Genomic DNA, 16,569 nt, shown 5'->3' on the forward strand with positions numbered 1-16,569 from the left:
AGGTTACCATGGCAATGCCCATTATCCCTGCTGAACAGGCGATGAATCAGGAGCTAAAAATAGGCTCCCAGAGAAGATGGATGGATAGATGGATGGATGGATGGAGTGAGGGAGAGAGGGGTCGGGGGATGAATGGATGGAGGAGTGATGGATGATGGATGGATGGTGGGTGGATGGAATGATGGAGTGAGAGAGAGAGAGAGAGAAGAGTAGGGGATGAATGGATGGATGGCTGATGAATGGAAGGATGGATTGATGGGTGGATGGTGGATGATGGATGGTTGGGTGGGTGGGTGGATGGTGGCTGGATGGATGATGGATGGACAGATAGATGTGTGGATGGGGGATGGATGGTGGGTGGATGGTGGAGCTGGGCTCATGGTCAGGAGGTTTGTTTCTCCCAGACAAGATACTTCAGGGGAAATCTTGATTGGAATCCTCACCCACGGGGCTGGGAGGCTCTGGCCGGCAGAGTCGTGCCCCCCCACCCCCCTTCCCCGTCCAGAGCAGAGCCTGCAGTGTGCAGTAGGTCCCAAAGAGCCAAGTGCATGGAGGCCCTGCCTGGCAGCCCCTCCCCACCTGGGGGGGGGCACTCAGAGGTTGGGCAGCCGTTGCACCTCCCGCCCGCCCCGGGTGCAGCCCCCTGACACCCTTGCATTCCTGGGAGGGCCCTTTGTAGGGTCCAGGAGGGACCCAGGGAGCCTCAGATTCCCTGTCCGGAGTGAGGGCCGGAAGACGCAGGTTCTCCCTGCCCCGCCCCTCCTGTGTGTGTGTGTGGGGGGGGAGTCTCGGCAGCCGGGATGCGGTGGACAGGGTGGGGGTGATGGTGTGTGTCAGTAAATGCACACGCTGCTGCAGGGAAAGGTGACCTTTATTGCACTGAAGCCCAGCGGGGGTGTGAGGCCGGGCCCTGAGTGCTGGGGCAGGGCTGGCCGAGAGCAGTCTGACCGCCGGGCGGGGGCACCTGTCTCTCTGTGAGGATGCTGCCTGCGGGCCCCGCCCCATGAAGACCAGATGCACCGGCAGTGCCCCAACCCTCCTGGGGCAGGGCCAGGTGTGGGGGCTCCCGCCAGCCCCCACCCGCCCTCTGCTTCTGTCTCTGCGTCTCCTCGGGCGGCCTGGGTTGTTCATCCTTCCGCTGGGGGCCCCGAGGATGAGTGGGCCTGGGCGGTGGGGGATGGAGGCTTCGGGAGGTCAGGAGAGTTTGAGGGGCCTGGGGTGATGGAGAGAGAGGCCTCCGGCCACACCCCCCTCTGGGTCCTCAGGGGGTGGGGCCCAGCCCCCGGTCCTGGGCGCCCAGGCCGGGCGGCGGCAGCTGCTTGTGGCTGTAATACTCCACCACCTGCTTGGGCACCTCGGCCAGCACGCTCTTGGCCAGCGCCGCGGGGGACGCCTGCGGGGTGGGGTGGGGGGACACCGGCTTACGGGGTTTCCTGGTCCTGGCCTCGGCCTGCCCCCGGGGTGGAAGCCGCTCCGGGGACCAGAGCCAGGGTTCGCCGGCGGCCGGTGAGCCTCCGATAAGCAGGTGCATCCTGAGACAGGAGGCTGGACGCCGACATCTCCAGTGATGGCTGGAGGGCTCCGGGCACCTGCCCGCGTGGCACACACGTCCACGTGACCCCTCCCGGGGTCAGTGGGCTCCCGATCACCAGCCGCCAAGAGGAGAGAACGTGGCCCAGGCAGGCAGGCGAGGCGGCCTCATGGCCCAGCCTCCTTCACCCCACCAGCTCCCCCCCCGCCCCGGCTCCCCAGTGAAACTCCCCTGTGTCCACGTGGCAGACTGTGCATGTGCTCACGTGGACTCCCGGCCACACACACGGACTCCGATCACACACACGTGGACTCCAATCACACATACACGTGGATTTGGACCACACACACACGTGGACTCCCAGCCACACACACGTGTGGACTCCCAGCCACATGCACATGTGGACTCTGATCACACACACGTGGACTCTGGCCACACACACGTGGTCTCCTGGCCACACACACACACACACACACACGGACTCCTGGCCACACACACACACACACACACACACACGGACTCCCGGTCACACACATGTGGACTCCAAGCCACACACATATGTGGACTCTGGCCACACGCACATGTGGACTCTGATCACACACACGTGGTCTCCCGGCCACACACACACACACACACACACACACACACACGGACTCCCGGTCACACACACGTGGACTCCCGGCCACACACACGTGGAATCCCAGCCACACACACATGGACTCCGGCCACACACACGTGGAATCCCAGCCACACACACTTGGACTCCGACCACACACACGGACTCCCGGCCCCACACACGTGGACTCCCAGCCACACACATGTGGACTCTGGCCACATACAAGTGGACTCCAATCACACAAATGTGGACTCCCAGCCACACACACATGTACTCCCAGCCCCCCCTCCCCACACACACACATGGACTCCTGGCCACACACACGTGGACTCTGGCCACACTCAGTGGCCGCAGGTGCAGCTCAGACATTCCCTAACAGATGGGTTTTCGGGGATTGAGAGGGTTCAGGTCCCTCTCAGGACGGGAGGAGACAGGCTCCGGCTGGTCCACATGGTGCCCGTCTCCCCGGGGAGCCTCGGGGACGGGGAGCCTCCGTGTCCCCCGCCCCCGCCGGTCCACGCACTCACGTGCTTGAGCTCCCGGAAGGGCAGGAACTGCACGATGTCCCGCAGCGCGGGCTCGCCCCGCGGGGAGCACAGCACGCCGTCGGCCCCGTCCAGGACCTGCATGTCCGTGAAGTCGGCGTTGCCCACGCCCACGATGACCACGGACACGGGCAGGTGCGAGGCCCGCACGATGGCCTCCCGCGTGTCCGCCATGTCGCTCACCACGCCGTCCGTCAGGATCAGCAGGATGTGGTAGCGCTGGGGACGCAGGGGGGTGGTTGGGGGGTTTGGGGGCGTGGCTGGGGGGGCAGCCCCCCTGGCGACCCCCCGATGGCCCGGGAGTGACTGCAGACGCCCCTTTGCCTGGGATGTTTTAGCTGAAGCATGATATGTACAGAGAACCAGAGAGTCCCAGCCGGTGCCACACACACACACGCACACACACACACAGCCCATGTCCCCGTCTGCACCCCCAGCGATGCCGGGGTGACCCGCTTGCAGGTGGGGGGCTGAGGCAGGGAGCCCCCACTGGAACCCAGTCTGAGGCCAGAGAGCAGGATCTGCAGGCCCGGTGGAGAGACCCTGAGAGCCAAGGACAGAACTCAGAGTGGGGCCCTGCTGTGGGGAGGAGCGCAGCAGCTGCACGTGGAGATTTTGGGGGGCGGCCAGGAGGGGAGCCAGCTCTCACACGGTCCAGAAAGAAGACAAGCCCGGCCGGGAGGCTCAGCGGCTGAGCATCGACCCAGGAACCAGGAGGTCAGGGTTCGATTCCTGGTCAGGGGACAGGCCTGGGTTGCGGGCTCGATCCCCAGGAGGAGGCTTGCAGGAGACAGCCGGTCCATGGTTCTCTCTCATCATTGATGCTTCCACCTCCCTCTCCCTTCCTCTCTGAAATCAATCCTCTATAATAAAAGCCTGATATGCACATTGACCAAATGGTGGACCAACCCGATGCTATGATGTGCACTGACCACCAGGGGGCAGACACTCAGTGCAGGAGCTGCCCCCTGCTCGCAGGGCCCAGGCCAGCCAAGGCTGGTGATTGAAAGGGTTCGGGTCCCACTTAGGACGGGAGAGGAGACAGGCTCTCCTCCAGCAGGAGGGCCCCCCAATCGCCCCACCAGTTACCTCACAGATCTGCCCTGATCGCTGGCCAGGCCTAGGGACCTACCCAATCATGAGTTTTGTGCACCAGGTCTCTAGTAAATAATATATATTTTTAAGAAGAAGATGACCTTTGCACTGGCTGCCCTCCCCCCCGCTTCCACAGCTGGTCGGTCTCCCCACGGCACCCACACCTCCTCAGTCCCCGGCGCCCCCTGAGCCGCGGCCCCGGCACCTACCGAGGCCTCCCCAGCGTGCTCCTCGGCCGCGGCCGCGCGGGCCACCTTGGCGATGACGGGCGCCACGTTGGTGGGGCCGTAGAGCTGGAGGCGGGGCAGGCAGGTCCGGTAGGCCTCGACCACGCCCTGGATCCCTGCGGGGAGGCCGTGTGTCTGCCCTCGGCAGCCCCCCTGCCCCGCCCGCCCCCGTCCCCCGCCCCCCGCCCCCCCCACTCCCCCCCCCCGCCCCGGCTCCCACCTTCACACTCGTCGTCCTCGGGGTTGAAATTGATGGCAAAGTCGTGGGACACCTGAGCGGACGGACACAGAGGGGCCCATCAGCTGCCTGCCCTCCCCCGACCCTCAGCCTCCCTCACCGACAGGAGACAGACACACGGACGGTCCTGGCCATCACTCCAGACCCGGGCCCAGCGGCCTGAGGCCTGGGTTTGCATTTCCATGATCCCAGAGCAGAGCGCTGACCTAGGAACCAGGAGGTCACGGTTCCACTCCCGGTCAGGGCACAGGCCCAACTCCAGGCTCGACCCCCTGTGGGGTGTGTGTAGGAGGCAGCCGGTCCACGATTCTCTCATCACTGATGCTTCTATATCTCCCTCCCTCTCCGATCCTCTCTGAAGTCAATAAAATATATTTAAAAAAAGTACTCACCCCCACCATAGCTTTCTGCCTAAGCCAGTCTGACCATTATTTGTTTGTTTGTTTTTTGCCCCAAAGTCCTCGTTATTTGTGGTTTTGTTTTTTAAAAAAATATATATTTTATTGATTTTTCACAGAGAGGAAGGGAGAGGGACAGAGAGTTAGAAACATCGATAAAAGAGAAACATCGACCAGCTGCCTCCTTGACACCCCTCACTGGGGATGTGCCCGCAACCAAGGTACATGCCCTTGACCGGAATAGAACCAGGGACCCTTCAGTCCATAGGTTGTCGCTCTATCCACTGAGCCACACTGGTTAGGGCCGGACCGTTATTTGTAACTAGAAGATTCCAGACTAACGTCCCCCCCTCTCCCGGCCTCCAGAGGTCGAAGGCCAGCCCCTCTGGCTGGGAGGCGGGGCCCCGGGTCTGTCACGTGGCCGCGGTGCCCAGCGGAGGGGCAGCACCGGGTCCCAGGACCAGCATGGCCTCCCTCTGCCAGGCCGTCTTACCTCAAACTTGGGGGGGATTCGGGCTCCGAACCCCAAGGCCGAGAACCTCTTGTCGCTGGAAGAGAGGGGGCGCGTCACCCCGGGCTCCTGGGTCCTGGGGTGGGGGTGGGGCTCACCGAACCCCTGCCGCCCCTCCCCCGCCCGGCCAGGCCCTGGGCCACCCTGTCCCCCCCCCCCCCCCGCCAGACTCCCTGCCACCCTGCCACCCCCTCCCCGCCCGGCCAGGCCCCGTGCCACCCCCTCCCCACCCAGCCAGGCCCCCTGCCGCCCAGGGGGATGGAGGCCTGGGGCAGGCAGGTGGGGAGGGAGGCCTGGGGCAGGCAGGTGGGGGCAGAGCACCGGAGCCCCTCCCACCGCTGCTCCGGCTCAGCACCGGCCGGGGGGCGCCTGACCCCGGGAGAGGCCGGCTTCCTGCCCGCTGGCCCCTCCACGGCCGCAGTTTACTGCTCTGCCCCTCCCCAGGCTCCATCCCTCGCTTCACTGAACCCCCAGCCCCCCCAGGGGTGGCTGACCAGCACCTGGGCCAGCCGTGCAGGGCTGGCTGCTGGAGGGGGACAGCCCCAGCCGGTGCCTGTGTGAAGGGGACCCTGTGAGAAGCCAGCCACCCGCGTACCAACCGCGGCCCGTGCACGCTGACCTCGGGCGGCTGCCTGGTGAGGGCACGGCGGGGAGGCCCGCCCCGTAGCCCAGGCCGGAGCCAGAGCCGGGGTCGGAGCCGGGGCCAGGGCTGGGGCTGGAGGGGGTGCAGGGGCAGGGCCAGGGCCAGAGCAGGAGCCGGGCCGGGGCCGGAGCACGCACCTGTCGTAGTCCTGGCAGACCTCGCCCACCGCCACCAGGGCCTGCAGGTACTCGTTGGGCCGGAAGGGGCTGATGTAGTGCAGGGAGCAGCTGTTCCGGGGGTCCCCGTTGGAGGCCGTGAAGTCGATGGCCACCTGTGGGGACGCCGCGGTGACCCCGGGGCCCTGCCCACTGGCACCCCTCATTGAACAGGCCAGGGAGACCGAGGCCGGGAGCCGCTTAGCCAGGGCGCCTCCCCTCCGCACCCAGAGCCACCCGGGCCGGACCCACGGGCGGGGCAGTGGGAGGGCTGGGCCAGGCCTGGCCCCTCTCACCTGCCACCCGCCCCCTCCAGCAGCCAGCCCTGCACTGCGGGCCCAGGCTCTGGCTCAGCCACCCCCAGGGGGGTCTGGGGGATCAGTGAAGCGAGGGATGGAGACAGGGGAGGGGCAGAGGGAGCTGGGACCCCGTGGTCCCTCTGAGTCTGTAGCCCCGTGTCTTCTCCTCACCTGGCCCATCTCCTCCTGTTTGTGTTGGGGGTGAGTCCTGGCCACGCCCCCCCAGGGTCCCCGTTCCCCTGCCCGGGGAGGGGACCCCAGGAAAAGGCCCAGGAAGGGGTCTCCAGGCCCAGCAGGAAGGCCTCGCCGACCCCAGGTCTGCCCTGAGGGCCAGACCAACCCTGAGCCACGTCCAGGTGGGGAGGGGCCCGGGAGCTGCGGGCCGGGGTGCTGACTGCGCCTGGCGGGGCACCTGGCCCTCGGGGTCCCGCGGACTCACCGTGAAGTGGATCTGGCAGCCGCCCATGATGTAGTCCAGGAAGGAGTAGACCCTGGAGAACTTCCAGGCGGCGGGTCAGCAGGGCCTGTCGGTCCGTCCCGCAGGGGCTGCGGGCGGGTGGGGGGCGGGCGGTCCCTCCCCCATCCGGCCCTCAGGCTGCCCGCATGCCCAGCACCTGCTCCTGTTTCCCTCCCTCCCTCCGCCCCACTGGCTTCCTCCCCCGCACACTGGGGGTCAGCGAGGCCGAGGGCCCGCCCGGCCGTGGGGCTCCGGGGCGGGGCTGTGGGCAGGGGCCGCCCTCACCTTCAGGTCGGCCAGGATGACCAGCCCGGAGTTCCGGTAAGGGCGCCTCCTCTGCTTGTACTTGGCGTTCACGCACTCCCACCGGGCCTGGGCGGGCGGGCAGAGACGGCAGAGCCTCCCCCGCGGGCCAGAGCCAACACCCCCGCCCCCAGGGGCTGGGGCCGGACGCTGAGCCTGGCCCGGGTCCCCGCGGCCCCTGCCCAGGGGCCGAGGGTGCAGTGGGCCCAGGGGGTCGTGCCCGCTGCCTCCCGTGGCTGCGGCTCCCGCGGCCCCTCCCTGGGGCCGGGGCAGGACCGGCCTCCGGAGCCCGCTCACCTGGCCCTCCGCGAAGGCCCTCTGCATCTCGGCGAAGGTGGTGGTGAACTCCCCGATGAAGTCGTGCTTCCCGCCGGAGTCGTGGTCCCAGACCAGGCCCTGCGGACCCGGCCTCAGCCGCCTGCCCCTGACCCCAACAGGCCGCCCCTGCCCGCCCCCTGCCCGCCTGCCCGCCCCCCCCCCCCCCCCCCCCCCGCTGGCTCCCCCCCTGCCCAGGACGGCCGCACCTTCAGGGGCCTGGCCTCCTCGCAGCGACACAGCGAGCTGAGCGACACCTGGAACGGCTCCCACTCGGGGCTCAGGTTGTTCCTCACCACCTGGGGGCGCAGGGGGGCCGCCTCAGGCCCAGGGCTCAGTCTGGGGACCCCTCCCGCCGGAAACACCCTCATAACCTCATTCTGAAAGCTGGTGCCATCCCGGCCGGTGGCTCAGGGGTGAGCACAGACCTACGGACCAGGCGGTCAGGGTTCGATTCCGGCCGGGGCACCACGGCTGCAGGCTAGACCGATCCCCAGTGCGGGGCGTGCAGGAGGCAGCTGGTCCATGACCCTCTCATCACCGATGTTTCTCCCTCTCTCCCTCTCCCTTCCTCTCTGACATCGATAATTTATTTTTTTTAACTTTTTAATTTTTAAAATATATTTTATTGATTTTTTACAGAGAGGAAGAGAGAGGGATAGAGAGTTAGAAACATTGATGAGAGAGAATCGTCGATCAGCTGCCTCCTGCACGCCCCCTACTGGGGATGTGCCTGCAACCAAGGTACATGCCCTTGACTGGAATCGAACCCGGGACCCTTCAGTCCGCAGGCCGGCGCTCTAACCATTGTGCCACACCGGTTTCGGCTGACATCAATAATTTTAAAAAGCTGAAATGAATTTATCGGGAAAGAAAAGGCAGCTCACCTGCTGGGCCTGACAACAGAACACCCCCGAGTTCTCCCCGCGTGGCTCTGCGCCCCCCGCCAGCCCCCGGTTCACGGGGCAAGGGTGTCGGGGTACCGAGGCCGCAGGGAGGGACAGGCGGGCGGGCCTCTCGAACCCGTGCCTGCGGGCAGCGGGCCCTCACCTCCGTGCGGTACACCAGCTGCTCGCTCCGGTCCTCGTTGACCCGGTACAGCTCCAGGAAGGGGTCGGACTTGCTGAAGACGTCCTGGGGGGCGGGCAGCGGGGGTGGGTGCAGCCCAGCCCAGGCCCCACCGTCTTCGCGCCGTCACCCCCAGATCTCTGTCTCCTCAGGCCCCGGCCTCGCCTGCCCCAGGGCAGTGGGTCCCAGCCTCCCTCACCTCCTGCTCCTCCCCGCCCCCTGACGTGGAATCCCTGCAGCCCAGCCCCGGCGGCGCCCGCACGCACCTTGTCGTCCAGCTGCTGGGCCCGGAAGGAGAGCTCCACGTACCCGTTGTTGGTGGAAATGTCCTCGGCCGTCACCTGCCGGGGAGGCCACAGCCGGGCGCTCGGCAGGCAGGGTCGGCCCCCCTCCGGCCGGCTGCCCGCTGGGAGGGCCCCGTCCGCAGAGCAGCCCTGGCCTCCTCTCCTCTCCCCCATCGTCCCCGCAGGGGCCAGGGCGAGGGCGAGGGCGGGGCCAGGGCCAGGGCAGGGCCAGGGCGAGGGCGAGGGCGGGGCCAGGGCCAGGGCCAGGGCGAGGGGCGAGGGCGGGGCCAGGGCCAGGGCAGGGCCAGGGCGAGGGCGAGGGCGGGGCCAGGGCCAGGGCAGGGCCAGGGCGAGGGCGAGGGCGGGGCCAGGGCCAGGGCAGGGCCAGGGCGAGGGCGAGGGCGGGGCCAGGGCCAGGGCAGGGCCAGGGCGAGGGCGGGGCCAAGGCCAGGGCAGGGCCAGGGCGAGGGCGAGGGCGGGGCCAGGGCAGGGCCAGGGCGAGGGCGGGGCCAAGGCCAGGGCAGGGCCAGGGCGAGGGCGAGGGCGGGGCCAGGGCAGGGCCAGGGCGAGGGCGGGGCCAGGGCAGGGCCAGGGCGAGGGCGGGGCCAGGGCCAGGGCGAGGGCGGGGCCAGGGCGAGGGGCGAGGGCAGGGCCAGGGCAGGGCCAGGGCGAGGGCGGGGCCAGGGCCAGGGCCAGGGCAGGGCCAGGGCGAGGGGCGAGGGCAGGGCCAGGGCAGGGCCAGGGCGAGGGCGAGGGCGGGGCCAGGGCCAGGGCAGGGCCAGGGCGAGGGCGGGGCCAGGGCCAGGGCCAGGGCGAGGGCGGGGCCAGGGCCAGGGCAGGGCCAGGGCGAGGGCGAGGGCGGGGCCAGGGCGAGGGCGGGGCCAGGGCCAGGGCAGGGCCAGGGCGAGGGCGAGGGCGGGGCCAGGGCCAGGGCAGGGCCAGGGCGAGGGCGAGGGCGGGGCCAGGGCCAGGGCAGGGCCAGGGCGAGGGGCGAGGGCGGGGCCAGGGCCAGGGCAGGGCCAGGGCGAGGGCGAGGGCGGGGCCAGGGCCAGGGCGAGGGGCGAGGGCAGGGCAGGGCCAGGGCAGGGCCAGGGCGAGGGGCGAGGGGCGAGGGCGGGACGGGCTCGGGCCTGAGGGCGGGGGGCTGGAGGGGGCGCCCTCACCATCATGGTGGACTTGCCCGCGTGCCTGCCGACCTTCAGCATCAGCGGTCGGGTCACCTTCTTCTGGGCCACGATCTGGGGGTCAGGAAGGTCAGGGCGGGGCTGGCCGTTGCTGCCCGGGGGACCCCTCACCCCGTCTCCCCGTCCCCTCCCTCCACGGCCCTCTCCAGAGACTCTCGCCGCCTGATGCCGCTCTGTCCCTCTGTGGCCGCCACCTGCTCTGCCCCACACCCCCATTCCCCTCCTCATGCCCCCCCCCCCCCCATCGCCCAGGTAACAGAGCAGAAAACGGAGGTCAGAGAGGCTGTCCGGCCACGTGTGGGTGGGCCCACGTGCCTGGCTCCACGGCCCAGGCTGGCGGGAGGGGGTGGTGCAGGGGCAGGAGCCAGACGGGAGCCGCAGCCAGCTCTCCACCCTCCTGCCGTCAGTCCGTCCGTCCGTCCGTCCGTCCGTGCAGGAGATTCCTCCCTGGGGTCTCACTCCCCCCCCCCGCGGCCTCCCCCACCAGGTGTGAGCCCTGCGCTGGCCAGCGAGGTGGCCCAGAGATGCCACGTGCAGCCAGGCCACCTGCTCGCCGGGCAGCCTCAGGGGCGGCGTGTCCTCAGCAGATAAATGGTGATCCCCCCTCCCCTCAGCTGCCGGAGGATCAGCGGTTTCCTGGGTGGGAGGACCCCACCGTCACTGGCCAAAGACCCAGGGTGTCCTCAGCTGTCGCCGCGGTGAGGGTGCTCTGACCCCCCCCCCCCCCCAGCCCCCGCCGTGGCTCCTGTCTGGCCCAGGCTGAGTCCAGACGGGAGACAGGATCTGCCCATCTGCCCTTCGGGGTGCCTCTGGCAGGAACGTTCTGTGCGGGGAGAAGCCGGCCAGGGGAGGGAGGGCTCTCGGCGGGGGGCGGGGGGCGGGGGCGGGGCCTCGGGCAGCCCCCAGGCTCTCCCACGTGGCTTCCCTTCCGGGTGCTCCGACCAGGGACCACGGCTGGCCGGCAGGCAGCTGCGGCCGTGGCGCTGCCTGCGTGGGCCTGGGCTGGGCCTGCCGAGCAGTTAAAATGGACGCTTCCCTCGGCCGAGGGGCCTTCTCTCTGAGCGCCCGGGTTCCGGGGAGGAGGTCGGGCAGAGGCCAGAGGCTCCCTGAGGCACGGTGCCGGGGTTTGAACCATCCTCTCCCCGCTGCCCCCTCCACCACTGACCGTCACGCCCCAAAGGCAGGGCGGTCCGAGGGGGCGGCCAGGGAGGATGCCGGGCAGGAGGCTCTCAAGGGGCGTGTTTGCTGTCTGAAGTTTACGTGAACACCCAGACACGTGTGTGCATGGATCCGCACCCGTGTGCGAGCATGCATGTGTGCACACACGTATATATTCGGGCTTCTGTACACACGTGTGCATGCATATTGCACACACATACAAGCATTCTGCACACATGTTTATACACACATGCTCATACGTGTGCGCACACACGTGTGTGTTCTGCCCTCCTCCATGCTAAGGATGGCAGGTGGGAGGCACGCCGCCCTGATGCCTTTTCCCGGGGCCGTGTCCCTCCTGACTCTCAGTCCTCTCAGTGTGAACGGGTGACAGAGGCCGTGTCCCTCCTGACTCTCAGTCCTCTCAGTGTGAACGGGTGACAGAGGCCGTGTCCCTCCTGACTCTCAGTCCTCTCAGTGTGAACGGGTGACAGAGGCTGTCCTACACCGGCTCAGCCCAGGCAGCTAGTCACACAGACGTCACGCCGTGTGAAAGGCGCAGGACACACCGAGGACACCCCGTGTGAACTATGGACACGAGGCTCTGGAGCAGCTGCGGGGGGGGGGGGACCTGCATGACCTGGGGACGCTCAGGCGTCCACGCCGTCCGAACTCCGTCTCCACCTCACGGTCGACCTGCCCCCCTGCCCCCCACTCCGGCCTCGGTTTGCACACGGCACCGTGTGGGAAGGGCCCTGGTGCTTAGAGGCGGGAAGAGCAGCGGCAGCGCCAGGCAATCTGCGTTAAAACGGCAGAGAAACCACAGGCTTCTCTCCTCCTGCGCGAGTCCTCTCTGGTTGGACGTCAGAACCGGGGGCAGGGCAGGCGGGGGCTGGCCAGCAGCCCTTTACGCACCGAGTCTGAGCCGCAGGGAGGCACTGCCGGTGTAAGCGGCAGGTTCCTTAGCAATGACTCCTGAGGAGCCGGTGGAGAGGAGTGTGGAGACAGCAGAGCCTGGATGCTCGTCCGAGGGAGCCGGCCGTGCCCACGCCCCCGCCCCCCGGGCATCGCACCGGCTCTCGGGGCCGCCCGATGCTGCCCTGCCCCCCCCCCCCCCCGCCCGGTCCCTCCGGCCTCGCCCGCCAGCCCACCTGCCGCGGTGGCCCACCTGCCCCAGGGTGCACTCCATGCCACCCAGGAAGTCGTCGTCCGGGCAGCCGAGGCCGCCGGGCCCGTGGCTGTCGAAGACCTCGAACCGAAGCCTCTGCGCCTCCTCGAAGCAGTAGTCGAGCGTGAAGACCTTGGAGAAGACGGGGTGCAGGCAGCTGCGCACCACCTCCGTCAGGTCCACCTGCCAGCGGGAGCGGGCGGTCTGCCACCAGCAACCCCACCCCCCTGGGCCGCCCCGGCCCACCCCGGCCCGCAGGCGCCCTCTCCTGGGGAGACCCCCCCACATCCCCCCTGGGCCGCCCCGGCCCACCCCGGCCCGCAGGCGCCCTCTCCTGGGGAGACCCCCCAGCCCTCTGCCCCCCAGCACCCCTGTGAGGTGAGATGGGGGAGAAAGTGCGTTGTACAGAGGGGAGCGCCCAGGGCTGTGACTGCCCAAAGGGTGCTGGGCAGGGGACCACCCTCAGGAGGGGACACCCCCCGGAGGGGACCCCCCCAGGAGGGGACCCCCCCAGGAGGGGACACCCCAGGAGGGGACCCCCCCAGGAGGGGACACGCTCAGGAGGGGACACCCCCGGAGGGGACCCTCAGGCCCGGGGAGTGTTAAGGGGAGAACCCAGGTCGCGGAGATGAAAACGCCGCCCAAGTCTGGTCCTCGAGGCGCAGGAGGGTCCCTCATCCCAGCCCGGGCCCCAGGCTGCCGGTGGGTCCCCCAGAGCCGCTCCAGGAGTGAGGCGAGGGGCTGGGGCATCTGGGTCTTGGGATCCAGTCCCGGCCGGAGCCGCGCCCCTCCCTGCTCCGGGCCCGCAGGGCACCTCTGCCCGGGGAGAGAATCCGGCACCAAGCGGGGCTCCGGGCGCAGGGGACCTGCCGCCCCAGCCCCTGCGCCCCTCCCCTCCCTCCCGCAGCCCAGCCTCCCGCCGCCTCCCCAAGACCCGGGACCCCACTCAGCGCCCCTCCCTCCCAGGAGCTCCGCTCGCCTGGTGCCCTGGTAACCCCGACACCGTGCACCCACCTCCCGGACGCCCGCCCTGCGCGCCCGCCCCCACCTGCACCCACTGGCCCTGCGCCCGCAGCAGCAGCACGGCTTGGGGGTCGGACTTGGTGAGTGGGTCGCGGTCCAGCAGGTGCCGGCAGCTCAGCCGCAGCTCCACCTTCGAGGCGCCGGGCACCGCCCGGGGGGCCCCCGCCGCCCCGCACCCCCCGCCCGCGCTCATCCCCGGCCCCGAGCTGCTGGGCTGCCGATGCCCTAGGCCCGTCCCTGCCCGGCGCGCGGCTCCGCCACCGGGACTGAGGCGGGAGGGCGGCGGGACCAGGCGGGCCTGGGGGCGGGGTCTGGGCGGGGTGTGCTGGGCGGATCGGGGGGCGAACAGGAGGGGCCGGAGCAGTTGGAAAAGGCTGGCCCTGGAGAGGGAGCCCTCAGGCTGGACCCGCCCAGGAAATGGGGGGAGGGGGCTGGACGGCAGCCCCTCGCGGTCCTGGGGGTGCCAGGCTGAGGCCAGAGTCTGACCAGGTGCGGGGTGGGGGCCCTTCCACTCCCTCCCCCCCGCCACTCCCCCCCCCCTCCCCCCCCCCGAGTCAGCCTGGGCAGCAGGTCGGGGCCCAGAGGAGGGGCCCCACTCTGCCCCACCTTCACCCCCACCACCCGTCCTGACAGGGGCGGGGCTGTGGGCAGAGGCCAAACCACCTCCCGCACACCCTCTGCCCGCTTGTGCCCGCTGTGCGAGCGGGGTCCCGGCTCCAGACCCGCTTCCTGAGCCTCTGGCCACTGAGGTGAGGGGCAGGCCACCCCACAGGGATGTGGGGCCAGTCCGGTACCCCTTCTGCTCCCCCCTCTGTGCCCACCCCTCTTGGGAGCCGGCCCATGGCTCCCACGCGTCCTTCCCAGCCCAGCTTCCCAGGATGGAGGCGGGGGGAGGGGCCTCCGGGTCCTGAGTCCACCCGCTGAGCACGTGGGCTGTGGGGGGGCCTCTGGGGATGGTAGGGGCTCCCGGCTCTCCCAGAGCCAGCTTCCCCAGGACCCCGGCCCGGCCTGCGTGCTGAGCGGCTGTGAGGATGAGGGTGGGGGCCCCGGTGAGTGGCGTGCTCTGGCGGGCACCCAGCCCCACAAAGGCACGTGCAGTGTCTCCTGCGGAGGCTCAGGGTCTCCCCCACCCCCGTGCAGGCTCCTCCCGCCAGGCCTTGGGGAGCTATCGCGAGGACTGGCCCCCAAGCCTCACTTCAGCACCAAGGACAGCGCCAGCACCGCGGGCTCTCCCGTGCTCTGCTGTGCTGGCTGCCATTGCGTTAAGCCTCACAGCCATTCCACAGAAGAGGAAAGCGGGGTTTCCGCCCAGCCAGCCTGGCTCAGGGGGTGAGCGTCGACCTGTGAACCAGGAGGTCAGGGTTCGATTCCCGGTCAGGGCCCAGGCCTGGGTTGCGGACTCGATCCCCGGTTGGGGGCGCGCAGGAGGCAGCGGATCCATGATTCTCTGTCCTCACTGAAGCTTCTGTCTCTCCCTCTCCCTTCCTCTCTGACATCAGTAACAATAATATTTGGTTAAAAAGGCAGGCTGTGGGGACTTGCCGCGGCTGCCCCGGTTCGGCTCTTAGACATCACGGCTCCCAGCCCCCTGTGGGAAGTCACAGGGGACATTTCCGCCAGAGAGCCGGGTGGGCCCACTGGGGTCTCCGGCCACAGCTCACGGTGACAGGTCCCACCCGGTGACCTCGGGCCTCTGCTGGGGCACGGCGGCTCAGGAAGCACTAACGGAGAAGCCGCGGAGGAAAACGCCGGACTCCGTGTAGCCCTGGTCTTCGGGGCCTGGGCCAGAGCAGCCTTCCTGAGGGCCTGGGGGAGGCAGCCAGGCTGGGGCTGCACGACCCTCCTCACCGCCCAGCCCCCAAGGGCCCAGGGCCCCGGGCGGGGCCGGTGGGGAGGGCAGGGCGCCCGGACGCAGGAAACGAGTTCCCCACACTTCCTATATCGTGTTGCTGTTTCACAGGAAACAATAACACATGTTCCTCGCCGAAAAATTTTTAGAAAAAGGAAGATAAGCAAGTCAAAGTAAAGATCCAGACACAAACAGCGAGCAGTCTATTTTTGTCCCCAGCCTTTTTCCCAGGCAAATCTATTTGAATTAATTTTCCATATGTTGGTTAGATGGCCAGCCCGGGGGACCCTCTTGTCACGTCTCAGAGCTGGGTCCCCGGGCCCAGGACCACACCCGGCACCGAGTTAGCAGCCCGCAAACGTGTGGGCCGTGAGGCCAGGCTGCTCCCGTCTGTCCGCCCGTTTCTCTGTTTGTTTCTTTGTTCTTGTTGACAACATTGGATGGCCTTCCTCCTTCACTGAGGGAACGTTGTCGCCCCAAGGCTCCCATGTGGGCACCCTGGCTCCCCACGGGATGGTGTCGGGAGGCGGGGCCCTCATGAACGGGGTTCCTGCCTGAGGACACACCACAGCCAGCCGAGGGCTCTCGCTGGCACCCCATCTGCTGGCACCCCCGCCCGGACTTCCAGCCCCCAGAGCTGAGAGGAGAAGGTGGCGTCTGTCACAGCAGCTGAACACAATGACATTTCACACCTACAGCCCGGGCCAGGGAGCGGCCGCTCCGGGGCCGAATCTGTGGGCTGCCTGTTTGGTAAATAAGGTTGTTGCTTTTTTTGCAATAAAACTTCAGCAGCTCCAGATGGCAGCCACGGAGAGAGCCCGCGGAGGAAAAGGCGGGAGCATGTCGCGTCCGTGCAAACAGAGCCGTGTCTGGGCTCCCTCTCCAGGAACAGAGCGGAGTCCTGTCCCAGGGACCACCTGGCCCAGAAAGCCAGAAATATTCATTGTCTTGCCAGGACCAGTGTGGCTCAGTGGATAGAGCGTCGGCCGGCGGACTGAAAGGTCCCAGGTTCCGTTCCGGTCAAGGGCATGTACCTTGGTTGCCGGCACATCCCCAGTGGGGGGTGTGCAGGAGGCAGCTGGTCAATGTTTCTCTCTCATCGACGTTTCTAACTCTCTGTCCCTCTCAATTCTTCTCTGTGAAAATCAATAAAATATATTTTTAAGAAAAGAAAAGAAATATTCATTGTCTTCCATGTGGTCCTTCAAGAAAAGGGTTCCAGCTCTAACTGCTTTGGCTCAGTGGATAGAGTGTCGGCCTGCGGACTGCAAGGTCCCAGGTTCGATTCCGGTCAAGGGCATGGACTTGGTTGCAGGCACATCCCCGGTAGGAGGTGTGCAGGAGGCAGCTGATCGATGTTCCTAACGCTCTAACCCTCTCCCTTCCTCTGTAAAAATTCAATAAAATGTATTAAAGAAAGAAAGAAAAAAGGGTTCCAGGCCTTGCGAGCACTCTCCCTCTGGCTCCCCTCCCCCAGATCCCTGGTGCCCAGAGGGCAGCCT

The 16,569-nt window shown here is 68.1% G+C and overlaps 1 protein-coding gene across 1 annotated transcript; it reads right to left on the reverse strand.

Moving 5' to 3' along the window:
* Window positions 1-1,261: 1,261 nt before the first annotated feature.
* Window positions 1,262-13,411, reverse strand: CPNE7 (copine 7; the record flags this gene model as incomplete). Its single annotated transcript, XM_084906852.1, has 15 exons — window positions 1,262-1,393; window positions 2,675-2,911; window positions 3,997-4,130; window positions 4,235-4,286; window positions 5,144-5,198; window positions 5,942-6,075; window positions 6,698-6,757; window positions 7,001-7,087; window positions 7,316-7,414; window positions 7,543-7,632; window positions 8,384-8,467; window positions 8,668-8,742; window positions 9,849-9,923; window positions 12,196-12,378; window positions 13,244-13,411. The coding sequence occupies 15 exons, from the start codon at window positions 13,409-13,411 to the stop codon at window positions 1,262-1,264; spliced, it is 1,665 nt and encodes a 554-aa protein (XP_084762978.1).
* Window positions 13,412-16,569: the final 3,158 nt, after the last annotated feature.

This window comes from Pipistrellus hanaki, assembly GCF_964339955.1.
Source record: "Pipistrellus hanaki genome assembly, chromosome: 15".
NCBI lineage: Eukaryota > Metazoa > Chordata > Mammalia > Chiroptera > Vespertilionidae > Pipistrellus > Pipistrellus hanaki.